At 48.7% G+C, this 26,106-nt stretch overlaps 1 protein-coding gene across 6 annotated transcripts; it reads left to right on the top strand.

The window, feature by feature from the left end:
- The first annotated feature begins 7,027 nt into the window (after positions 1–7,027).
- Positions 7,028–18,510, top strand: LOC125114780 (transcription factor CP2-like protein 1). 6 transcript variants are annotated; one of them, XM_047758261.1, is made up of 15 exons: positions 7,029–7,209; positions 7,977–8,128; positions 8,245–8,318; positions 9,666–9,771; positions 9,873–9,979; positions 13,303–13,455; positions 13,981–14,091; positions 14,751–14,848; positions 15,063–15,117; positions 15,389–15,482; positions 15,776–15,866; positions 16,467–16,549; positions 17,038–17,183; positions 17,314–17,365; positions 17,698–17,951. In XM_047758261.1, the coding sequence occupies exons 1-15, from the start codon at positions 7,130–7,132 to the stop codon at positions 17,754–17,756; spliced, it is 1,461 nt and encodes a 486-aa protein (XP_047614217.1). In that variant the 5' UTR covers positions 7,029–7,129; the 3' UTR covers positions 17,757–17,951. The 6 variants fall into 6 exon arrangements, 5 of the variants coding, with proteins under 5 accessions (XP_047614217.1, XP_047614220.1, XP_047614216.1 ...); XM_047758260.1 differs by lacking the exon at positions 17,698–17,951 and adding an exon at positions 17,979–18,510 and having other exon boundaries at positions 7,031–7,209; XM_047758262.1 differs by lacking the exon at positions 17,698–17,951 and adding an exon at positions 17,974–18,510 and having other exon boundaries at positions 7,032–7,209.
- The last annotated feature ends 7,596 nt before the right edge of the window (positions 18,511–26,106 follow it).

The following is a 26,106-nucleotide window of genomic DNA, read 5'->3' as shown; positions in this document are numbered from 1 at the left end:
GTCCCCAACGACAGCAAGCATAAAAATAGAGCCAGAGGAGTGGGCTCTTAGGGGCCTCCGGCCAAAGGCTTTACTCCAGGAAGGAGTCCTGGGTCTTGGCCTGGGTGCATGGCAGGGGTGCAGGGCAGTGAGGTGACTCAGCCTCCAGCCCACCCTCACGGGCCAATAACCTTGGGCAAGTTGCACACCTCCCTCTCCTAGACTGTAATTGAGGAGCGTCTTACCTCCAGGTGTGGCTATAAGGTGCAGCAGGACCTGGACAGTGGATCGCATGCTCCTATCCCCAGGGCAAGCTGCATCCCTTGCCTGCTTCTCCCTCTGCCCTGCAGCCTGTAAGTGTTACTCAGCCCAAGGGAATTCTCAGGTCACAGCCACACTGGAGGAGACAAAAATCCATTTCCTGCCCCTCCTGCCATCATAAGTGCCCCACCCCCATCTACCAAAACCGCAGTGATGTCTGTTGTGGCCCTGGTCCGGGAGCTGAGATCCCCCCTCAAGCTGCTGCATGCTGCAGCTGGGGAAAAAAAAAGGCGAAAATAAAACAAAAAGCCCTGAAACCGCCTAGCCAACTGTCATTCATATTTACTCATCCTCAGGGCTCACAACTCAGGAGTGGAACAAAAATTATTTTGTCGCCGTTTTGCAGATGGAGAGGCCGAAGCTCTGAAAGACCAGAGGTCACAGCCATCATCGGAATCCAGGTTCCAGGGTCTGATACTTTGGGGGGAGCTGTTCAATGTTTTGTTTTATTTTGTTTTGTTTCCTTTTTTAGGACCATACCCACGGCATGTGGAGGTGGGTACCCAGGCTAGGGGTCAAATTGGAACTACAGCTGCCGGCCTACACCACCGTCAAGGCAACACAGGATCTGAGCCGCATCTGTGACCTACACTATCGCTCATGGCAACACTGGATCCTTAACCCACTGAGCAAGGTCAGGGATCGAACCTGAGTCCTCATGGATGCTAGTCAGATTTGTTTCCACTGAGCCACGATGGGAACTCCTCATCATCTTATTATTATTTTTTTTAATAGTTGCAGTATGAAGCTCAGAAAGATTGTTGCTTGCCCAAAGCCACAAAGCTAAGCTTGCACTTGTGAGTCTTTCCCCATAAACATACTCATAACTCCAACACTAGCACACCTTTCACTCCCTACCCTCAAGGGGCTTCTACTCCGATGGGAAACAGACTTTAGGCAAAGTACACAAAGAATAAATTGCACATTGGATGACCACGATGAAGGAATTTGGGGAAGGGGAGAGCCAGGACATGGGGAACAGAAATGCCAGCTGGCTGGGTTGCAGGAAGGATTTTAAGAAGGAGGCAGTTTAAAAAAAAAAAAAAAAAAAAGGGAGTTCCCATCCCGGCTCAGCAGACAAACCCGGACAAGTATCCATGAGGATGTGGGTTCAGTTCCTGGTTAACGATCCAGCGTTGCCCTGAGCTGCAGTGGAGGTCACAGAGGCAGCTCAGATCTGGCATTGCTGTGGCTGTGTAGTTGTGCAGCCAGCAGCTACAGCTCCAATTCCACCCCTAGCCGGAGAATTTCTATATGCACGGGCGCGGCCCTAAAAAGACATATAACAAAAAAACCAAAAAACAAACAAACAAAAACCCACAAAGGAGACAGTAAGTTTGAAACATGCACAGAATACCTTTCCAAGGTGAGAAAGTTTAGGGCTTAGATCCAGGCCTATGCATCATCGAGCTCCAGAAGGCGCTGTTTACTGGGCTGCTCTGTGGAGCTGTGTCCAGGAGAGGCCTGAGAGACAGTTTGCTGGAAAAAGGACCTCCCTTCTCGGGTGGGGGCGTTTATGCAGACAGACACACAGACCACACAAGGATTGGCGTATGATATTACCAGCTTTCTGCGTGTGTGCATGTGTCTGAAAAATTGTGCTCTCATCCATTACTTTCAAAAATTTTAAATTAAAAATTTTTTTTTTTCTAGGGCCCCAACTGTGGCATTTGGAAGTTCCCAGGCTAGAAATCAAATCGGAGCTGCAGCTGCTGCTTACGCCACAGCTACACCCAAGCCAAATCTTCAACCTACACCACAGCTCTCGGCAACACTGGATCCTTAATCCACTGACCAGGGTAGGGATCAAACCCACATCCTCAGGATACTAGTCAGGTTCCCAACCCACTGAGCCACAACAGGAACTCCCACTACTTTTTTTTTTTTAAGCTGTTTATTTATTTATTGCTTTTTAGGGCCGCACCCACGGCATATGGAGATTCCCAGGCTAGGGGTAGAATTGCAGCGACAGCTGCCGGCCTACACCACAGCCACAACAACACAGGATCCAAGAACCTACACCACAGCTCAGGGCAATGCCAGATCCTTAACCCACTGAGTGACCTCATGCTTCCTAGTCGGATTGGTTTTCACAGAGCCACAATGGGAACTTCCAAGCTATTTATTTATTTAGAATTATTAATAGTTGATTTACAGCGTTCTGTCAATTTCTTTACAGCAAAGTGACCCAGTCATACATACATGTATATATATTCTTTTTCTCACATTATCCTCCATCATGTTCCATCGCAAGTGATTAGATATGGTTTCCTGTGCTGTTCAGCAGGATCTCATTGCTTATCGACTCTAAAGGCAAGAGTTTGTATCTACTAACCCCAAACTCCCAGTCCATCCCACTCCCTCCCCTTCCCCCTTGGCAACCACAAGTCTGTTCTCCAGGTCCATGATTTTCTTTTCTGTGGAAAGGTTCATTTGTGCCATATATTATATTCCAGATATATGATATCATTTGGTATTTGCCTTTCTCTTTCTTTTTTTTCTTGCCTTTCTCTTTCTGACTTACTTCACTTAGTATGAGAGGCTCTAGTTCCATCCATGTTGCTGCAAATGGCATTAATTTGTTCTTTTTTATGGCTGAATAGTATTCCATTGTGTGTATGTACCACATCTTTTTTTTTTTTGTCTTTTTTGTTGTTGTTGCTATTTCTTGGGCCGTTCCCACGGCATATGGAGGTTCCCAGGCTAGGGGTCGAATCGGAGCTGTAGCCACTGGCCTACGCCAGAGCCACAGCAACGTGGGATCCGAGCCGTGTCTGCAACCTACACCACAGTTCACGGCAACGCCGGATCCTTAACCCACTGAGCAAGGGCAGGGACCAAACCCGCAACCTCATGGTTCCTAGTCGGATTCGTTAACCACTGCGCCACGACGGGAACTCCGTGTACCACATCTTCTTAATCCATTCATCTGTCAATGGACATTTAGGTTGTTTCCATGTCTTGGCTATTGTGAATAGCACTGCCATGAACTGCAGGTATCTTTTTCAGTGAAAGTTTTGTCCAGATAGATGCCCAGGAGTGGGATTGCTGGGTCATATGATAGTTCTTTATTTAGTTTCCTGAGGTACCTCTATACTGTTTTTCTTAGTGGTTGTACCAGTTTACATTCCCACCAACAGTGTAGCAGCGTTCCCTTTTCTCCACACTCTCTCCAGCATTTGTTATTTGTTGACTTGTTAATGATGGCCATTCTGACGGGTGTGAGCTGGTACCTCCTTGTAGTTTTGATTTGCATTTCTCTAATGATGTTGAACATTTTTTCCTGCGCCTCTTGGCCATCTGTACGTCTTCTTTGGAGAAATATCTATTCAGGTCTTCTGCCCATTTTTCAATTGGGTTGTTGGTTTTTGTGCTGTTGAGTTGTTTAAGTTGTTTGTATATTTTAGAGATTAAGCCCTTGTCAGTTGCATCATTTGAAACTATTTTCTCCCATACTATAGTTGTCTTTTTGGTTTTTTGTTTTGTCTTTTTAGGGCCACACCCATGGCATATGGAGCTTCCCAGGCTAGGGGTCCAGTCGGAGCCTAGACCACAGCCACAGCAACACAGGATCCAAGTTGCAGCTGTGACCTACACCACAGCTCAAGGCAATGCTGGATCCTCAAGCCACTTGAACACGGCCAGGGAGCGACCCCGAGTCCTCATGGATGCTACTTGGGTTTGTTAGCCGCTGAGCCACAACGGGAACTCCTCTTTTTGTTGTTGTTGTTTTTTTTTAATGGTTTCCTTTGCTATGTAAAAGCTTGTCAGTTTGATTAGGTCCCGTTGGTTTATTTTTGTTTTTATTTCTGTTGCCTTGGGAATTCGGCCTAAGAAAACATTCGTACGGTTGATGTCAGAGAATGTTTTGCCTATGTTCTCTTCTAGGAGTTTTATGGTGTTTTGTCTTATGTTTAAGTCTTTAAGCCATTTTGAGTTTATTTTTTCGCATTACTTTTAAAAAATTGTTTTCCTAGAACTCAGTGCCCAGACATTTTGATGGCTAATGTGGGGGAAACAGGGGTGACTGAGCCCTGGCTAGAGCAGGATTCCACCTACACTGGTGTAAGGGAAGGAGAGGGAGAGCTGGTAGGCAGTTGATCACAATATGTTGAATGAATGAATGAATGAATGGGGACCACTCGCCTCAGCCCCTCTTTCTCTGAGGGGGTGGCATATTTCACTGTTCAACTCTTCCAGGTTGGAATGTTGCCTAGCATTGGAGTTCCTGTCATGGTTCAGTGGTAAACGAATCTGGTTAGGAACCATGAGGTTGCAGGTTCGATCCCTGGTCTTGCTCGGTGGGTGAAGGATCTGGCGTTGCCGTGAGCTGTGGTGTAGGTTGCAGACGCAGCTCGGATCCCATGTTGCTATGGCTGTGGCGTAGGCCAGCGGCTACAGCTCTGATTCGACCCTTAGCCTGAGAACCTCCATATGCCAAGGTAGTGGCCCAAGGAAATGGTAAAAAGACAAAAAAAAAAAAAAGGAATGTGGCCTAGCATAGAAGACAACACAATACATTCTGGTTAGAGGAGAAGATACTGAATTATTTCTCCACAATTTTCCCAGGTAAAAAATAATTTCCTTGGAGTTCCCGTCGTAGTGCAGCTGAAACCAATCTGACTAGGAACCATGAGGTTACAGGTTCAATCTCTGGCCTCACTCAGTGGGTTAAGGATCCAGCCTTGCCGTGAGTTATGGCGTAGGTCGCAGCCCCAGCTCGGATCCCGCGTTGCTGTGGCTGTGGTGTTGGCCAGTGGCTGTAACTCTGATTCGGATCCCTAGCCTGGGAACCTCCATATGCCACGGGTGCGGCCCTAAAAAGCATAATAATAATAATAATAATAATAATAATTTCCTTGGCTTAGGGAACCCCAAAGTGTATTGCAGTTAGCTCTTAGGTTACTCCATGATCTAGAAAATGACAGAGTATTTTGGATGTGAAAAAAAAATCCATTAAAAAAGAAAGCATCTCGGAGTTCCCACCATGGCTCAGCGGAAACGAATCTGACCAGGAACTAAGAAGTTGCAGGTTCTATCCCTGACCTCGCTCTGCGGGTTATGGACCTGGCATTGCTATGAGCTGTGGTGTAGGTCGCAGACACGGCTCGGATCCCATGTTGCTGTGGCTCTGGCGTAGGCTGGCAGCTGTAGCTCTGATTGGACCCTTAGCCTGAGACCCTCCATATGCCACAGGTACAGCCCTATAAAGCAAAAAAATAAATAAATAAATAAATAAAAATAAAATAAAATAAAATAAATTTAAAAAAAAAAGTATCTCTTGGAGTTCCCATTGTGACTCAGCAGCAACAAACACAACTACCATCCATGAGGACATGGGTTGGATTCCTGGCCTCACTCAGTGGGTTAAGGATCCGGCATTGCTGCAAGCTGCGGTGAAAGGTCGCAGATATAGCTTGGATCCCGTGTTGCTGTGGCTGTGGTGTAGGCTGGCAGCTGTAGCTCCGATTTCACCCCTAGCCTGGGAACCTCCATATGCTGCAGGTGTGCACTTAAAAAGCAAAAAAAAAAAAAAAAGTCTTCAGGATCTTACTGAGGCTCTTGGGGGACTTAGGTTTCTTTGGCCCCCATTGGCAGGAATGTTCCTATCCCCGTCTCTCTCCTTCGTCTGGCTTCCTGGCAGAAGAATGTATGTTCAGGACCCAGGTACCTGGAGCTGCCCTGCCCAGTGTGCATGGGGCGTGCTCTTTGAAGGCCTGGATAGTTGGAGTAAGGTGAGGTCAGGCCACATCTTTAGAGCCCCACCTCCCGCTCTCTGCAAGGCCCTTATCTGTTTATACCAAACAAGGTAGTGGGGGGGGGGTGCCCAGGCTGACTGTGTACAGTGACAACAGGGGCTGAGCCCGGGGAAGGAAGCCATCCCCCAGGCGGTCTCTATTTGTCCATAAACACAGCCCACCCCACGCCCCAGGGCGGAGGAGGGGCAAAGAAACCAGCCCAGCTGCAGCTGCCCTCCCACTGCTTTCCTGGCAGGGGGCACTCCCAGGCACACCACCTCCTCCTCATAGGCTCCATCTCCCTCCCAGCACCACCCCCTGAGTTGTTTCCACAGCAAGCTGGACTATGTTCTGTAAACTCCAGTTCCCCCTAGCCAGGTAGCCCCCAGCAGTAGGACAGGTGTCCAGCCATTATTGCACCTGTGGGTGGGGGGAAGTGGGGGGGTGAGAGGGGAGGCCAGTGGGGAGCAAAGGTGAGGCTGTGTGCATGCTTGTCCTGGCCCCTGGCATAGTCAGATCCGCCCCCATGGGGTCGAGGGAGAGGTCAGGGCCCGTGGATCTCTAGGAGTCTTACATGGTTTATGGATCTGGGGACTGGGTTTTTTTTTTTTTTTTTTCTTTTTTTCAGGGCCACACCTGTAGCATATGGAAGTTCCCAGGCAAGGGGTTGAATAGGAGCTACAGCTGCTGGCCTACTCCACAGCCACAGTAATGCAGGATCTAAGCGTGGCTGCGACCTACATCACAGCTCAGGGCGACACTGGATCCTTAAACCACAGAGTGAGGCCAAGGGTCGAACCTGCATCCTCAAGGATGCAGCCGTGTTCATCAGAGCCGAGCTACAGTGGGAATTCCTGGGACATCGTTTCTTGCTTTCCTCCACCCCCCTTAACTTGGGCTGCCTAATAGGTCCTGAGTCTCCTAGAGCCCTGGTTACTCAGCCAATAAGAAGCCAAAGTCTTGCCCCACCCTTTTGTGGGTCTACCTTTGTGTATAAAGCCTGAGGTCCCAGTCGGTTGGCCCATTAGGTCCATTAGCGGAATCCAGTGCTGAGCTCTTGGCAACACAGCTGGTCCTGCCCCCTTTCCAAGATGCTCTTTTGGCACAACCAGCCAGAGCACCTGTGGCCCAGCCCCGGGGAACTGTATCCTGGGCCGCCAAGCTTGCTCAGGTAAGGTCCAGATCCCCTTCCCTGCCCCCCCCACCCCGCCCCGTCCCTGAGGAAGGCCCTGGCCTGAGTTGTGACGGACAGGGCAGGGCCTCCGTTTCAAGCTAAAGGGTGTGGCCTTCCTGCTTGGGTTCCTTTGGGGATGAGGAAGTGCTCAAAATTTCCTGGGGTTTAGTGCATCCCAGGACACCTCAAAACACCCTGATTACCCACCCAGGACACTTGTGTTGTGCATTTAATGGGTATCAGGCAAGCCCTGAGGTTGGAAACAAGCAATTGATGACAGCTGTTTGCAAATGTTTAGTAGAATCTGGGATTTGCACCTTAAGGGAAGCCTGCCAGAGGCCAGAGGAGCCGCAGAGGGGCTCCAGCTGCTGCTGAGGTGTCTGCTACAGCAAGCTCTAGGCTCCCTGGAGGGAGAGGTTGGCAGACAGAGTCAAAGCCTCTTTTTTTTTTCTTTCTTTTTTATCTTTTTAGGGCGGCACCTGCAGCATATGGAGGTTCCCAGGCTAGGGGTCGAATCGGAGTTATAGCTGCCGGCCTATGCCACAGCCACAGCAACAGGGATGTGAGCCGGGTCTACGACCTACACCACAGCTCACTGCAAGGCTGGATCCCTAACCAACTGAGTGAGGCCAGGGATCGAACCTGCGTCCTCATGGATCCTAGTCGTGTTCATGAACCACTGAGCCATGACGGGAACTCCAAAGCCTCTTAGAAGATGGGGTGGATGGGGCAGAAAGCCAGCCCTGTCCACCTCTCCCTGGCAGGGAGTCCTTGCCCTTGCCCTACCTGAAGCAGGAAGAGCTGCCCAGCATCCCCAGCGCGGAGCCACCCTGCCCTGTGTTCCAGTATGTGCTCTGTGCAGCCACCTCGCCAGCAGTGAGGCAGCAGGAGGAGACCCTCACCTACCTGAACCAGGGTATGCTGCTTGGCAGGGCGCAAGCTCTGGAGGCCAGGCCCAGGGTGGGCTGGGGGTGGTGGGCACCATCTCTGCCCCTCCGAGGGAGGCTCACAGGTCCCTTTCACCTCCCTCAGGCCAGTCCTATGAGGTGCGGATGCTCTGCAACCCCAAGCTGGGCGATGCCACCCAGGGGCCCCAGCTGCTGAAGGTGGGTGGGTACCCCCCCTCCTAGGACAGGCAAAGGCTGGGTGAGTATGACAGTCCCTCTGGGCAGGAAGCCAGTGTCGTCACTATGATATCATTGTCAAGTAACAGCCCTCTCAAGTCGACTTCTTTGTTTTCTTTTTAGGGCCACACCTGCGTATATGGAAGTTCCCAGACTAGAGGTCGAATCAGTGCTGCAACTGCTGGCCTACGCCACAGCCACAGCCAGATCTGAGCCACGTCTGTGACCTATGCCGTAGCTCGAGGCAATGGCTAATCTTTAACCCACTGAGCAAGGCCAGGGATCGAATCCGCATCCTCATGGATACTAGTCAGGTTCTTAACCCACTGAACCACAACGGGAACTCTTATTTTATTTTTTATTATTATTATTTTTGCCACACCTGTGGCATATGGAAATTCCTGGGCCAGGGATTGAACCCTCGAGGCAGTTTCAGCCATCATCACAGCTGTGGGCAATGACGGATCCTTAATCCGCTGTGCCACAAGGGAACTTCCTCAAATTTACCTTTTATTACTTATGTACTTGGCTGCCCTGTGGAAGTTCCCAGGTGCTCGGGATTGAACCTGCACCACAGCAGGTGAATCCTTAACTTGCTGAGCCACTAGAGAACTCCTCAAGTCCATCTTTTAATTTGACCTTCACGACAGCTTAGTGGTGGGCAGAAATTGTTGAGGAAAAACGCACAGAGAGGTTGAGTATTTTCTCAAGGACACAGAGCCAGTAAGTAGCAAAAAAAAAAAAAAAAAGGATTTAGAAATACATTTACAGGGAAGTTCTCATTGTGGCTCAGAAGTAATGAGACCAACTAGTATCCATGAGGATGCAGGTTTGATCCCTGGCCTCACTCAGTGGGTTAAGAACCCGGTGTTGCCATGAGCTGTGGTGTGGGTCACAGATGTGGCTTAGATCCTGCGTGGCTGTGGCATAGGCTGGCCACTGTAGCTCCGATTCGACCCCTAGCCTGGGAACTTCCATACGCTGTGGGGGCAGCCCTAAAAAAAAAACAAAAAACAAAAATACACTGACATAGCATTATCTACACCCATGATTCCTTCTCTCAAAAAAAGTATTTCTTGGCGTTCCCTGGTGCTCTAACAGTTAAGGATCCTGATAAGGAAATCTTGAGGCTCAGGATCTCTAGGCTACCTCCTCAGTTTTCATAGCCTGTGAGTGGTAAGTGGGCATGTGGACATAGATCTAGTGGGTCCAAGTTCTTATGCCCCTGGAGGTGGGAAGCAAAAGGTAGGGGAGAGGGTGGCATGGCTTGCCTACCCCAGATGTCGTTACACCCTCTGACCTGTGGGCTGCGCCGCCCTGTGGCCACAGAGTGTAGTGCGTGTGGTTTTCCACGACCGGCGCCTGCAGTACATGGAGCAGCAGCAGCTGGACGGCTGGAGGTGGAGCCGGCCTGGGGACCGCATCCTGGACATAGGTGAATGGGGAGGGACCAGGGACCCTATAGGGCTGCTCTCTGTCCCAGAGGCCCTTGTGGATGGGGAGGGCTGAGCCTTGCTCGCTGCTGCCACCTTGCAGATGTGCCACTGTCCGTGGGGGTGATAGAACCCCAAGTGTTGCCCTCGCAGCTCAACTCGGTGGAGTTTTATTGGGACCCAACTAAGAGGACCTCCCTCTTCCTGCAGGTGAGTCTGAAGCTGGGACACAGAGGGGGCTGGAAGTCAGATGGAGGTGGCAGCAGTCTAGGTGGGAAAGCAAATGGAGTTTGGGTCGGGGTGGAGAGGGTGAGGGTAAGAATGAATCACTTCCAGAACACACCTTGAGGAAAAAAGAGATCCGTGTTTATTCAATTTCACCATAGGGAAGGATTTCTTAAACATGAAGGCAGTGGAGTTCCCTGGTGGCTCACCAGGTTAAGGATCTGGTGTTGTCACTGCTTTGGTGAGGGTTCAATCCCACATCAAGCTGCAGCACACTGCAGCCACATGAAAGATAGATAAAAAAAGTTCTTATATGTCAATAAGAAAAAATAGATGAAGCTCAATAGAAAACATGAGCAAAGGGGAGTTCCCACTGTGGCTCAGCAGGTTAAGAACCTGGCACAGTGTCCATGAAGATGTGAGTTTGATCCCTGGCCTCACTCAGTGGGTTCAGGATCCAGCATTGCCATGCCTGTGGTGTAGGTTGAAGATGCGGCTTGGATCTGGTGTGGCTGTGGCATAGGCTGGCAGCTGCAGCTCTGACTGGACTTTTAGCCTAGGAAATTCCATATGCCACAGGTGCAACCATAAAAAGAAAATTAAGGAGTTCCCGTCGTGGCGCAGTGGTTAACGAATCCGACTAGGAACCATGAGGTGGCGGGTTCGGTCCCTGCCCTTGCTCAGTGGGTTAACGATCCGATGTTGCCGTGAGCTGTGGTGTAGGTTGCAGACGCGGCTCGGATCCCGCGTTGCTGTGGCTCTGGTGTAGGCCGGCGGCTACAGCTCCGATTCGACCCCTAGTCTGGGAACCTCCATATGCCGAGGGAGCGGCCCAAGAAATAGCAACAACAACAACAACAAAAAGACGACAAAAAAAAAATAAAAAAGAAAATTAAGAATAAAGAGCAAAGGATATAAGCAATTGATAAATTACTAATAAATGTTGACAGTTCAAACTCACAAAATGCTAATAATGCTAATTAAAATCACATATGGGAAGCAATATAATGAAAGAAACTATATAAGCTAACTTGATATAAAAAATAAAATTATATAATACAACTGGTAAAGACTTTGTATTTTTAATTTTTATTTACTTATTTCTTTTTACAGCCACACCTGAGGCACATGGAAGTTCCTGAGTCAGGGGTCGAATTGCAGCTGCAGCTGAGATCTACGCCACAGCTTGGCAATGCCTTTTAAAAACTACTGCTGGAATTCCTGTCATGGAACAGTGGAAACAAATCCGACTGGGAACCATGAGGTTGCGGGTTTGATCCCTGGCCTAGCTCAGTGGGTCAGGGATCTGCCGTTGCTGTGAGCTGCGATGTAGGTCGCAGACTCGGCCAGATCTGGCGTGGCTGTGGCTGTGGCGTAGACCGGCGGCTACAGCTCCGATTGGACCCCTAGTCTGGGAACCTCCACATGCTGCGGGAGCGGCCCTGAAGAGACAAAAAGCCAAAAACAAACAATTATTGGTAAGGTTTGGAGAAACAGATACCCTCATCCCCTGAGAATGCAAATTGGTGTGCCCAGTCTGTCAATATGTGGGATTTGGGCAAATTTTGTTAAATTTAATGTTCATACTCATCTACCTACAAGTTCTATTTCAAGAAATGTATTCTATAGCCGTGTTCAGTAAGTACACAAAGATATATTTACCAGCCATTCACGCCAGCAGCGTTTTCATATTAAGAGATTTTAAACAATCAAAATGTCCATCAGAAGAGGATTTCCTTTGAGATGTTTTTAGTACAGGTTTTTAATGGAAATTGTGTAGCCATTAAAATGATTTCTCTAAGGAATATTTCCTGACAAGAGAAACTGCTGTTAACAGTGTTGTTAAAAGTCCGCTGTAAGTCTCATTTTTGAGTGTCCACTGTAGTCTAAGCATCTGGAGGAAGAGTGAGTGGATGTGGCACAACTTCAGTTCCACTGCTTCCTGGCATGGATCTTGCCCAGGTCACAGGATCTCTCTGAGCCTTAATTCCCCTGTTAAGTCAGACTCTTTGGTCTCTTTTTTGCCTTTTCTAGGGCCACTTCCTGGGGCCTATGGAGGTTCCCAGGCTAGGGGCCTAATCGGAGCTGTAGCCACCGGCCTACACCACAGCCACAGCAACGCAGAATCCAAGCCATGTCTGCAACCTACACCACAGCTCAAGGCAACGCCAGATCCTTAACCCACTGAGCAAGGCCAGGGATCGAACCTGCAACCTCATGGTTCCTAGTCGGATTCGTTAACCCCTGCGCCATGACAGGAACTCCCTTAAGTCAGGCTCGGGGAGGGGCTATAGTGGGCATGCAGGCCAGGAAGTCTTCCTGGAGTAGACCACTACAGTTAACAAATAAAATACAGGAAACACAGGACGCACAGTTAAATTTGAAAAATTTTTTTTCTTTTCTCTCTTTTTTTGCCAATCCTGTGGCATTTGGAAGTTCTAGGGCCAGGGATCAAACCCACGCCACAACAGTGACCCAAGCCACAGCAGTGACAACACTGGATCCTTAACCCACTGAGCCACCAGGGAACTCCTATTTGAATTTTAGATAAAGAATCTTTTGGGAGTTCCCTCGTGGCTCAGCAGGTTAAAGATCCATGTCACAGCTGTGGCTCTGGTTACAGCTGTGACATGGATTTGATCCCTGCCCAGGGATGTCATGGGTAGGGCCAAAAAATAAATTTTTTTTTAGTATAAGTATATCCCATTCAAGGACATACTTACACTAAAAAATTATTTGCTATTTTTCAGAAACTCAGATTTAGGAGTTCCTGTTGTGGCTCAGCAGGAACCCAACAAGTATCCATGAGGTCTTGCTCAGCAGGTTAAGGATCCAGCATTGCCACAAGCTGTGGCATAGGTTGCAGATGCAGCTTGGATCCTGCATTCCTGTGGCTGTGGCAAAAGCTCCAACTGCAGCTCCAATTTGACTCCTAGCCTGGGAACTTCCATATCCCATAGGTGTGGCCCTAAAAAGAAAAAAAAAATTCAGATTTAACTGGGCATCCTGTATTTTAACTGGCAACCCTACCCTGGAATGGGATGTATTGGCTCAGATGGGAGAAGGGCTTGACTTGACTCTAAAAGGCGCTTGAATGCCGGGGTCAGGGACTTAGCATCCCATAACCTTGGCAAGCTGCTGAGGGATTTTGAACAAGGGAAAGAACCTAATAAAGCTACACTTTAAGAATAGACACAGGTTGGGGATGGAAAGTTGCTGTGAGTAGTGGCTGACAGGTTATAGGCAGGTAACGGGTTTCAGGTTTGAATGGAGGTGGGACCTGGAATCACCCTTATTTTTCACCTCAGGTTCACTGCATCAGCACCGAGTTCACTCCTCGGAAAAAAGGTGGAGAGAAAGGTGTCCCGTTCCGCCTCCAGATCGACACTTTCAAGCCGGGTGACAAGGAGCTTCCGCCTGAGCACCTGCATTCGGCTGGCTGCCTCATCAAGGTTTTTAAGGTACAGGTGGCACAGGGCCCTTTCCCCTCCCTCTCAGGGCTGTCACCCTGCCTCGCTGGCTGCATGGATCTGGTCCTGCTTTGCTGTGGACCCTCCGCCCGTGGTCCCCATCTCTGGGACTGTTTCCTTCTCTCTGCACAGAGGGGTGGGGTTTGATCTTTCTTGAGGCCCTCCCGGAATGAGAAGTGGACAGGTTAAGAGGATGGTTGCAGGCGGTGCTCTGAGGGAGTTCCCAGTTATGGTGCAGTGGAAATGAGTCCAACTAATATCCATGAGGATGTGGGTTCAATCCTTGGCCTTGCTCAGTGGGTCGGGGATTTGGCATTGCCATGAGCTGTGGTATAGATCGCAGATGCGCCTCGGATCTGGCATTACTGTGGCTGTGGCGTAGGCCAGCAGCAACAGCTCTGATTCGACCCCTAGCCTGGGAATGTCCATATGCCAAGGGTGGGGCCCTAAAAAAGGAAAAAAAAAAAAAAAAAAAGAAAGGGCCCGCTGAGGTTTCCTTATCACTTTCTCATGTAGCCCAAAGGAGCTGACCGGAAACTGAAAACTGACCGGGAGAAGATTGAGAAACAGCCTGTGCACGAGAGAGACAAGTATCAGACTGGCTGCGACAGCACCATCTTCATGGAGGTGTGTGCTGGTCGCTGGGGGTGGGAGGGGAAAGATCCTCATTGTACCCCTGGGGAAGTCAAGACCTCAGGGGCTGCGATGGCTCCAGGACCCTCACAGCCGCTCCCTGATTCCACCTGTTCCCTGCAAGGACAGACAGCTCCGTCTGTTGTTCAAGACTCCCAGGAGCTGCCTCTTCTGTGCCCTGCCATCGCGGCCACCTCACTTCACCTTCTTCTGGAGCATCTCCCTTCCTGCTGTAGCTCCCCCAGGAAGCCTTCCCCAACTCCCCCAGACCTGCAGGCTTGATTACTCTCCTCTCGGTGTGTTCATTTGGTCTTCTTGTCAGAGTGCCAACAGCCACCACTGCCCTCTGGGATGTCCAGGCTAACTTTTTTTTTTTTTTTGTCTTTTTAGGGCTGCACCCGAGGCATAGGGAGAGTCCCAGGCTAGGTGTCCAGTCGGAGGTGCAGCTGCCGGCCTGCACCACAGCCACAGCAATGCCGGATCTGAGCTGAGTCTGACCTACACCACAGCTCACGGCAACACCGGATCCTTAACCCACTGAGCGAGGCCAGGCATCGAACCTGTGTCCTCATGGATACTAGTCGGATTCAGTTTCTGCTGCGCCACGACGGGAACTCTTGTCCAGGCTAACTTTGCCATTTGTTTGCCCACAGTGTTCACCGTGGCCAGAGCCCAGTTTGGGCCCCCACCTGGCTCTGAGCCCTCTTGCTCTGACCTCCCCTCAGTCCTGCAAGCTCCTGTCCCCGGAGAGGTGAGGCAGGATGAGCACCTTTGTCAGCCTTTTGGGGTGAGGGTGAAGGGAATAGCTCCTCTGGCCAGGCAGCGGGGGAGGGGCAGGACGGAGCGTGCAGCTGAGGCAGCTTCTGGGGAATTTGTGGGTGACACCAGGACAGGCCTGGGGAAGGGCAGGCAGCAGGAGACTGGCTTCACTGCTCCACCGAGCCTGACTCTCTGCTGCCCCACAGGCTCTGCTCCTCACCACCATTTGCCTTGGACACTTTGGGGGCAAGCCCAGCTCAGGTGAGTCTTTGCAACACCCCCACCACTGTGCCAAAGCCTTCACAGCAGTTTCATCTCTCTCCGCAAGAGGGTGGCCCTGCCCCCTGGTGGACAGAAATGGTACGGCCACAGATGGCAAAAAGGTTCCCCCACGGTGCTGGGCACTTCCCATGGGCAGGATAAGCCTCCCCTCTCAGACTTGGGACCCCCAAGGGTAGGGGCTGTCTCCCCTCACTTTGTTCTCAGTCTGTGGGTCCATAGTGTTACCTGGACCGCTCTCTTTATGCCTCAGGACCTGAACCCTGGAGCCTCCATCCTAGAGACACAGCAGTGGTTACATAGGCACCGGTTCACCAGCTACTGCCGGTTGCTGGCCAATTTCACTGGTAAGGCTGGGTGGGGTCTGGTAGGGACCCAGACTTGTAGGGAACTGAGGGAAGGACAGTCAGGGAGGAAGCCTGTCTCTGTCCTGGCTTGGTAATTTATATACTACCTCAGAGAGGTTAAATAATTTGCCCTAGGACACACAGCTAGCAAGTAGCAGAGGTGGGATTTGAACCCAAGTCTGGCTCCCAAGTCTGGACATACTAGAGCTCTTTGTAGGCTGTTGGACGGTAGCCCTTGCCACCCTTGATCCCAGGTCACTCTTCCCCTAATCTAGCCCTGTCTGACTCTGCAGGCACTGATCTGCTGAAGCTTACCCGCCAGGACCTTATCCAAATTTGTGGGGCTGCCGACGGGATTCGCCTTTTCAATACTCTTAGAGCCAGGTGATGGACACTGCCAACCAGGGTCCCCTTTCCACTCTAGTGGCACTTACCAACTCAGCTGGCAGTTGTGTTTCACAGCTTGTTCAAGTCAAAGGCACCACGTAGCCCCATTTGCTTTTTTGGGCCACACCCATGGTATATAGAGGTGCCCAGGCTAGGGGTCAAATTGGAGCTACAGCTGCCAGTCTACACCACAGCTCATGGCAACGCCAGATCCCTAACCCACTGAGCGAGGACGGGGATCAAACCCGCCACCTCATGGTTCCTAGTCAGATTCATTTCCACTAAGCCACAATGGGAACTCCTGCCTCTTTCTACAAAGGAAGAAACTTTGACAGGGGCCAACCTGAGGCCACAGAGCAAGCAAGACTACCAGGGCTGGGCTTAAAATTAAAAGTTAGGCTCCTGTGACTTCTTTTTGTGGCCTCCCACCCACATCACTCAGTTTCAGGGAACAGAGATGGGCTTTTCTAGCATTCATTAAATGCCTAAGAAAAGCTTGGTGACCCCTTTCCCTAGGGACCTGGGAGAAGGTGAGTTCTAGGGTTGGGGATCTGTTAAATAGCTCAGGCACGAATGTAGGCTGTTTTCCTGGCCCAGGCCCATCCGTCACCGGCTGACCTTGTATGTCGCTCAGGAGGCCTCAAGACAACAGAATGAGGTTCCTAAGAACCCTGACTCAGGTGAGGTTCTGGCCTCTCCAGAAGACAAGAAACTTAGGTTTGCATGAAACCCCTTCTAGTCGGGAGAGAGGGGGATGCTCCCTTTCTGGGGCCCGGGATGCCCTTGGCATTCCCAGCTTCCTTGTCCAGGTGAGTCCTCTCCTTACAGGATCCTCCCTAAGTTTATTCCTCCATGCTCTACACTCTGACCCCGTCTGATTTTGTCATTCTATTAGCAGGAGGGATTAGAACTCTACAATCTTGTTACTGTATTTGGGTTTTAGTCATTCATACAATATCCCATCTCCTCTTTAAACTGGGGGTTCCCCTCAATTTGAGACCTCCCCAAAGGTGAGGAATAGGAGGTGAAAATGAAGTGGATTCATAAGCCTTTTTCCTTCTTCACTCCTCCAACCTGGGCTCCCCCCATGAGGCTGTCACTTGTCCTCTCCTTCCGTTGGGCCCTGTACCCTCTTTGAGCACGGCCCCTGTGCTGCCCCCACCCCCAGGCTTTTATCAAGAGATCTCTCTGGATGAACTCAGTGCTGATGAGCTCCTGGGGAAACTGGCTGAGATCCTGGCCCTCCCAGCCAATCAGATCCATCGTCTTTGCCACCAGGGCCCTGGGGGAATCCTCATTCTCCTCAGTGACCAGGTAAACGGGTAGCAGCCTCACGAAGGCCTGGGTCACTCTTCCAACCTCAGGCCCCATCTCCCCCTCTCTGCCCTGGCTTATTCTGTTTGGCTCTATCAGCATTGCCATAGTGGCCCCTTCTCCCTTGCAGGTGGTTCAGAATATTAAGGATGAATCCTACTTTGTGGCTGTGGTGAAGAAAGGTAGGGGTTTTAGAAGCAGAGGCACGTGTCCGACAGGCCCTACAAAGAGCGATGTTTCTATCCTTGCTTATGTTATCTCCTAAATGAGATTAAAAGGTTCCTTTATGTGTTTGGGGGGGGGGGTGTTGGGTGCTGAGTCCCAAAACTAGTGGGGAACATCTATTGAAAGCCAGCTGTGTGTCAAAGGGACAGATCCATGCAGCTTGAGCAATCTATTGCTCAGGGGAAACTGAATGAACGCATCATCATGAGGGAAAGATGCTCTCCTTTATTTATTTAGAGGGGAGTTTATTAGAGGGGAAGGTAAGGCCCCTGCTCTTCCCCTCCTACAGTCACATACATCAGAAGGGCAGGTGTTCACTGGACATCACCTGGAGCAGAGACCTTCTGATCAGGTGGCTTGTGTCCTGGTTACTCTGAGGCCTGCCCCCCATCCCTCCTCCATGCTACCCAGCGGGGCTTCCTGAAGAGCTGCACCCAGGCGGGGGCTGGAAGAACACCTGGGTGTGTCAGATGCACTGCAGGCTGCTTGGAGGTTTGGGAGCAGGGCAGCAGTGGTGGTCGGGGGCCCGCCTCACCCCAGTGGTGCCCTTTTCTACTTCTTTCAGTGCAGAATCCAGATGGCTACTACCTGGTTCTGACCTAGGCCCAGGAGTGCCCGCTGCAAGAGGAGACTGAGGCCAGCCGGGTTCTCCTGGATCCTGCGCTCACCAGAAGCCTTGTTAAAATCCTCAGCTGCCTCATGAGGCTCCAGGCCAAGAGCCAAATCATCCTGTGTGTCCTCGTCCTGGGGAGGGAACAAGTAGCCCCCGGGTTTAGGATACAGCCTCTCCCATTATGCTGAGATGGCCAAGCTTGGGAGGTAAACAGCCTGGCAATGCGGATAAAGAGCTTTGCCCCGAAGTAGTGCTGCTGAACAGAGTGCATTAATTCATGCTTATTTAACATTTTACTTGCTCCCCCTTTAAATTAACTTAGAAAGATATGCGTTGTCCGTCTCTTGGGGTTATGGTCTTCTTGGGGAAATATCCTCTGCTTATAGTTATAAGGGACAGAGGTAAAATAAATCTGACTGGATTTTTCCCGGCATTAGTTTGGACAAAAACTTATTACTAAAGCTTCCAAAAGATTATTCATCTATTAAATCACTGTGCTTATTTTAAAACTTCAGTTCTAGTGATCTGGGAATTACCATAGCTATTCTTGCATGGTGAGGTTTATGGAGCTTTATTTTATTTTGTCTTTTGAGGGCCGCACCCTTGGCATATGGAGGTTCCCAGACTAGGGGCCTAATCAGAGCTGTAGCCGCTGGCTTATGCCAGAGCCATGACAACACGGGATCCAAGCCATGTCTGCAACCTACACCATAGCTCATGGCAATGCCGGATCCTTAACCCACTGAGCGAGGCCAGGGGTTGAACCCACAACCTCATGGTTTCTAGTTGGATATGTTAACCACTGAGCCATGACGGGAACTCCTGGAGCTTTATTTTAAAAACAGTAGTTGAATTAAAATTAAGGTTGTAATTTTAAGGTCTGAATCTTTCCGTGTATTAAGGTCATAAATACAATTTCCTGAGTGACTTTGTTTCACTTTTTCCATGTAGAAAACTGATTTTAAGTAGTTTTAAAAAAGATAAAAGATATTGGGCCATATTTTATCCTATTCATTTTTTAAAAAAACATCTTTTACTTATTTTTGTCTTTTTACCTTTTCTAGGGCCGCTCCCGCAGCATATGGAGGTTCCCAGGCTAGGAGTCAAATCGGAGCTGTAGCCACCGGCCTACGCCAGAGCCACAGCAACGCGGGATCCGAGCCGAGTCTGTGACCTACACCACAGCTCACGGCAACGCCGGATCGTTAACCCACTGAGCAAGGGCAGGGATCGAACCCACAATCTCATGGTTCCTAGTCGGATTCGTTAACCACTGCACCACTCATTCCCTCTCTTCAAAATTTTATTATGAAAAATTTCAGGAGTTCCTGTCATGGCACAGCAGAAACGAATCTGACTAGGAACCATGAGGATGCAGGTTCGATCCCTGGCCTCACTCAGTGGGTTAAGGATTCGATGTTGCCCTGAGCTGTGGTGTAGGTCACAGATGTGGCTTGGATCCGGCATTGCTGTGGCCCTGTGGTCGTGGTGTAGGCTGGCAACTGTAATTCCAATTCAACCCCTAGTCTGGGAACCTCCATATGCCTTGGGTGCAGCCCTAAAGAGACAAGACAAAAAAAAGATAAAAATTTGAAGCATGCTGGGAAAAAAAAAAAACCAATTTGCATGGAATGGAAGATAGGCCAAGGTGCCTTTATTAATCTTTTACCCCATTTATTGTGTACTGATCACCTAAAACCTGGCGGCCTTTCTAAACACTGGCTGAACTGATTAACAGGCTTTAAGTGTGTTTATGGGAAGTTCAGATATCCAGAACTTGCCTCCCTCAGAGGCCAAAGCTGCCTCCACATGGGCAAGTTAGCAGGTACCGCTTGCCCCCCTGGAAGGGGCCTATGTTGGCCCCAGAAGACCGATCTAGACTCAGGCGTTTACCCCATTCAGGACAAGTGGATTTCAAGTGAGGCCTATGGTTCCACAGGCTCCACAAGGGTGTTTCAGGGAAGGGTAGATTCCCTGAGATTAAAGTCCAGGTTGTTGACGTGGCTCCCTGGGGTCTCCACCAAAAGGATAGGAAACTTGCTGCATTAGCCTTTGTGTATCTCAACCTGGGAGCCTCTGGCATAGACTAGATACCACAACACTGCCACATCCGTGGCACATAGAAGTTCCCAGGCTAGGGGTCAAATCTGAGCTACAGCTGCATCTTCGATCTACACCACAGCTCATGGCAAGGCCAGATCCTTAATCCACTTAGTAAGGCCAGGGATCAAGCCTGCATCCTCAGGGATCCTGGTTGGGTTCATTTACCACTGAGCCACAAAGGGAACTCCTGGAAATATTACTGAAATCAAGGGAATAAAACCAGGCAACACATGAGTGTTTAAAAGCACTAATAGTGGCTAATAGTAATCTCCACAACTCTAACACAGGTACTGCCACCTTCATCCTACCAGGGAGGAACTGAAACAGAAGGGTTAACCTGCTGAGGTCACATGGAGCTTGTTTTTTGTTTGTTTTTGTTTTTGGCCCTTTTTGCCTTTTCTTGAGCCGCTCCCGTGGGCATATGGAGGTTCCCAGGCTAGGGCTGTAGCCACCAGCACCACCAGAGCCACAGCAACACAGGATTGAGTCGTGTCTGCGACCTACACCACAGTTCACGGCAACGCCGGATCCTTAACCCACTGAGCAAGGGCAGGGACCGAACCTGCAGCCTCATGGTTCCTAGTTGGATTCGTTAACCACTACGCCACGACAGGAACTCCCTGGAGTTTGTTTTTTTCAGCCATTACACCACTCCCTTACTCCTTCCTAGTCCAGCTAAAGGCAATGCTCTGTACAGATAAGGGACTCAGACTGAATTTTTACTATTAAGACAAAGTTTTTTGTTTTTTTTTTAAGAAACTTTGATTTATACTGTATCTTTTTTCTTAGAGACAAATGGAGTGCAGGTTACTAAATAGAGGCTAATGAAAAGGAACTAAAGACTATTAAATAATAAAGGGCATTAAGGTATATTAAAAAAAAAAAAAAGATGCCAAAAAGAAGCCCCTTCATTCAGCCTCTGGAGCCTTTATAGATTCAAGAGTTCAAGGAAGTTAAAAAATCACAGCTCCAAGTCAGGCTATTTCCACAGTAAAATGAAAAGTCTTCACAGCTTATTTCCTTTAATTACATCATAAAACAAAAATTAGAACATACAGGAAACAATAATAGTTACATAACAATTTATATATTTATATATAAAAAACATTTTTTTCTTTTTTTTTTTTTTAGTCCAAAGATTTTAAAGCAAAAGGAATCCTCTACTGCCACCTTGGATTTATTTATTTTTAAATACCCACCCCCCCACCCCCCCAATCCTCAAGCGCCAAAAGTATTGGGTGGAAACACAGGTCACTTGGACAGCTAATGGAAGCTGGTGTGAAGTCACTACACAGGGGACTGTGTTGGCCCCAGGGACTGGCTTAAGAGTCGGGGCAGGCCTGGTGGAGAAACAAGCAAGCAGCAGCTCCCACACACCGAAGCTCTCGCTCCAGGGCTTAGGCGAGACAGCAAGGTTTGGGATCAGAGCCCGGCGCCAGCATTTTACAGAGCATCCTCTGCATTTTACCCACTCCTCAGGGGAGAGGGGATGGAGGCGGGACAGTGCAAGGGCAAATCAGCCTGGTTGGAAGATAAAAGTATTTCTCCCACAGCACCATCTACCCATCCATGTCTGTCCCCAAGCAGAGTCTGACAGGCAGGGGCAGGCCTCACAGCTCTGAGCTCTGCACAGGTCCCATTTCTCAGGTCCGTGCTCTCGGGGTCACTGGAAGGTGGGCAGAGGTGAGGAGAGCAGTGGGGAAATGACCAGGGCGGGTCATTTTCCCACTGGGAACAATTCCTGGGAGGAAAAAGGAGGCAGCCAGAATGGGAGGCATCTGAAGGATGATCAGAAAACAGGGATGGAGAAAGGAACATTTAAGGCCTCTCTCCCCCTGTAGTAACCCTTCCACGGGGTAGTCACAGATCCTCAAGGGCTGAGAGCTGCAGCACAGTGAAAAAGAAACAAACAAAAACACCCCCAAAACACAAGCATCTTATGATGAGCCCCATCCCAAGACCTTGCACATGGTAGAGGTTAGTGTGTAATTTGGGGGTAGGGTGAGGAGGGGAGTAAGAGAAGAACTCTCAGGCTCACCTCTTCCTGTACTTATTAGCAATTAACAGTCATGAGAGAAGCACAGGTAATAAATTATTCTCAAGGGAAGGAACAAACTGATGTAAACCCAGAAAAGTAGCAGCAAAGGTTTCACTTGTTACACATCTATTACATAGCAGTAAGGAAGAAAATCATTCACGTCTTTATGGGGAAAAGGTAAAGTCATCAAACGAAGCCAGTTAGAGACTCCTTTTCAAGTTAGGATTTTCTAAGACTGTAGGGTTCTTATTCACTAGTGCCATTAAGAAAAAAAAAAAAAATAGAATCATGACTTCAGGGGCTGAGAACAGTTAGGCCAAGGTAAGAAACACATACGTGTGTGAGCAGCAGTGTGGTACAGACTTGAATTAATAAGAACAAGGAGGGTAAGGGACAGAGACAAGCCAAAACTTAGTGAGGCAAAGCTTCCTTCTTCTGCGTTCCTCATTTACCGCCTACCTGCTCTGACCTTGGTGAAAACCACGCCCGGCAGCCTCTGGGACTCACTGGTGGGAGTTCAGTGGCACCAATCCCCGTCTGGATGACACTGGTTAGGTGTGTGGAAACAGAAGCTCTCCTTGCCAGTAAGAAGGGCATGGAGTTCATTAGATGGAGAGGAAAGTAAATCTCACATGTGAGGCAGCTGTTTACATATTCAGGACAGACGCCTGTACCTGAAGCCAAGTACCCCAGCTCCAGAACTGATTCTCGCCTTTACTCGGCATCTCCTCTACCACTTCCCCACCCCAATTCTTCAAAATAAGACACTGAAAAACACAGGAAAAAAAAAAAAAAAAAGGTCTATTGGTAACAGTTGTGGTTGTTCGTGGTTCTTTTCCCTAAAGGGCAGCAGTGAACCACCCTGGCTGAGGAAGCACTGAGTCTCAACGCCTGCGGACCAACCTCTACCAAGGGCTTACTCAAAAGACACGTGAGGCTGGAGTTCCTGCAGTGGCTCGGCAGAAAGGAACCTGACTAGTAACCATGAGGACGCAGGTTCAATCCCTGGCCTCGCTCAGCAGGTTAAGGATCTGGCGTTGCCCTGAGCTATGGTGGCTCAGGTCTGGCCTTGCTGTGGCTGTGATGTAGGCCAGCAGCTACAGCTCCGATTTGACCCCTAGCCTGGGAACCTCCATATGCCGTGGGTGCAGCCTTCAAAAGACCAAGAAAAAAAAAAAAGACACATGAGGCAGAGATGGAAGAAATGCATTACAGAACTTGACACATTATTTGAGCTTGTCCAACAATTTTTCTTTTTTTTTCTGTTGAAAATTAAGTATAACTCTTTTGGGCTCTAAAGATTCACTCAGACTCAGCTGAGAAGTTTTTACTGACTTTCCTGAGGATCAAAGGCTTCAGAGATGCGGAACTGATATTCCTAAGAATAAAAATGGGCAAAACAGGTGGACTTGGGAGGGGGGGAGCTGCAGAAAACTCATTTGCCTCCAATGGTAGTTTCTGGAAGGTAGAAAGTTTGTCCCAAGTAAGAGAGCAAGGTTAGAGCAGCAAGTTCTTGGCTGGAGAACTGAGATATTAAGTTAGGGCATCTGGATACAGCAAATACAAGCCACATTTTATTCCCAAATTACCTAGGTTAATTCTGCCCTGTCGACATGGCCTTACTCAGCTTTCTGTTACCTTTTAATCTTAAAATTAAAATTTATCATAGAAATAAAGGTGAGGAGAGGCTGAGACTCTTAGTTCCCTTCACCCTCCTATAGCGTTTGGGTTCTTTTTGGTTCGAGATTGTTGCAAGGGAGAAGGTTCTGCCTCAAGACCCCCAATTAAACATCCTACACATCTCCTTACATTGCCTGGGTTTGAGGTGGTTAAAGATCCTAGAACAGGTGGACAGAAAGAGAAGGCAATCTTTTTATAAAATGTTCTGGAAGCTCAAAGCATACCACCGAAAGAGTCTGTCGGTCAGAATGCACAAACCTAACCTGAAATCATGCACACAAGGAGGGAAAAGGCAGAGCTGACCAATTTCCTTTAAACCCCTCCTCTCTTACTGGTGGCAGGTGTCACGAGCAATCTTTCCGCATGATAAACATCAAATGGCCAAGGGTCAACCATGTTAGCAAGTGTTCCTCTCCTTCCGAACAGCACAGTCACCCAAGGACATGCTGCCCATGGGCAGGCAGGAAACCACCTCTCCTTTCCAGGGACACTCGCACACTTCTTAACAACGTCAAGCCAAAACAGCTTCCAACTCCCACTGTGTTTACCACCCCGCCCCACAGCATAGTGGGTCATCAAACCAGTAACAATGCATTTTACAAGGCAGATTGAAGACATAAAAGAACCCGACTGCTATCACAGTAGAGCTATATCGAACTCTTCAGTTTGCAAAGCCCAAAATAAAGCATCATAAAAATATTTACCAGGTTTCCCTCTAAAATGTGATACAAGGAATAAGAAAAGTTTTTGACTTATATATCTGTTAATCAATTTAATCAACGTGGAAATTTATAAAAACCACTTAAGAAATACTTTTATATCTACTAACGAGCAGAATAGAAGGAGAACACATTTTTTTTTTTACATAAAGCACAATGTGCTTTCATATTCCAAATATTGGAAAAAAGGATGAAGCCAGATTCCCTTACTCTTCACCTCTAACAGTTTGATTTCAAATTCAGTCAGCAAACATCCAAGATCACCCAGTGAAAAATGGCCTGAGCCGCGTGATTGTTACTGAATTCAAGGCTGCCCAGAGCAGGACAAGGATCCGAGAGGAAGCTAGACTAGAAACATGAGAATAAATTAGCAGTATCATTAGGAGAGAGACAGAAGCTTTAAATCGAGGGCAAGGACGGTATAGGAAGGAAATGGGAGAAATCAATTCCAAAAAAAAAAAAAAAGCTGGAATCATCACTTTGATGGGAGCTAATGAAGAGGATATAAAAGATACTAATGATGCTGGAAAATGTAAGGGGAAAAGGCTGCTTAGAAAAGAGAATCTGGATGTATAACTCTGAGGACACCTTCTTATTACCCTTTCCACCTGACCAAAACTTACCATGCTTTGGGTTCTCAGAGTCCTGGTACACTGCATCAGCTGACCTAGGATTCAGATTGGTATAAAAAAAATATATGGTCTTCCAAGCATGAAGGGCCTATAATTTTCTTGAGAAAGGAACAAGGCTCCTGCCTGACCCATACATGCCAGGCCTGTGCACTCCAGGGCCTTTATCCCCTAACTTGACGCTATTCTTGGCCCAGATGGGCAGGGATCACCTGCATGAGTCCACACGGATTGCATCTCACTCTTCAAGAGAAACAGCATTTCTCTCAAGATAGTCACATACTGGTGCCTCAACTCCTGGGAAATTCAAATCCACACTCACTAATAAATCAGAGTCTTGTTCAGGCACTATTTTTTTTTTTTTTAAACTTGTTAGAGCGGCTGCCTCCTAAATATTTCTCTTTTTAGTTTTGTTTGAGTGAGAGACCTGGGGAATCTGAATATTCTTTTTTCTTTTTTTATCTTTTTAGGGCCGCACTCAGGCATATGGAGGTTCCTGGGCTAGGGGTTGAACCAGAGCTATAGCTGCTGGCCTATGCCACAGCCATAGCAAGGTGGGATCCATAATCCACTGAGCGAAGCCAGGGATTGAACCTGCGTCCTCATGGACACTAATCGGATTCGTTTCCGCTGAGCCACAATGGGAACTCCGGGATCTGAATATTATCAACCACATCTGGAAGTGTGTGTGTACATGTGTATATTTGTATATGTGGGTCTCACAGCCAGGAGAGTGGGTCTCACTTTAAAAAGTATATTCCTTATATGGTAATTTAAAAAGAGGATAAGAGAAGGGCAGGGAAATGAAAAATATGCATAGTTTGAGCTTTTGAAAGGCCATAATAAAAAAACAGGATTTAAAATAAATTTTACATGCTAAATGATGGTAGATAGATTCCCAGGACATTTCAACTGA

This window comes from Phacochoerus africanus, chromosome 14, assembly GCF_016906955.1.
Source record: "Phacochoerus africanus isolate WHEZ1 chromosome 14, ROS_Pafr_v1, whole genome shotgun sequence".
Lineage (NCBI taxonomy): Eukaryota > Metazoa > Chordata > Mammalia > Artiodactyla > Suidae > Phacochoerus > Phacochoerus africanus.
The sequence above is the reverse complement of the archived record's forward strand: the minus strand, read 5'-3'. Positions and strand labels throughout refer to the sequence as shown.

Bases quoted from the DNA above. Each gene is read 5' to 3' on its own strand.
- LOC125114780 (XM_047758260.1), top strand. From the start codon at position 7,130: ATGCTCTTTTGGCACAACCAGCCAGAGCACCTGTGGCCCAGCCCCGGG. The intron at 8,129-8,244 runs GTATGCTGCTTG...CACCTCCCTCAG, and splicing joins CCTCACCTACCTGAACCAGG to GCCAGTCCTATGAGGTGCGG. The intron at 17,366-17,978 runs GTAGGGGTTTTA...CTTTCAGTGCAG, and splicing joins TGTGGCTGTGGTGAAGAAAG to AATCCAGATGGCTACTACCT.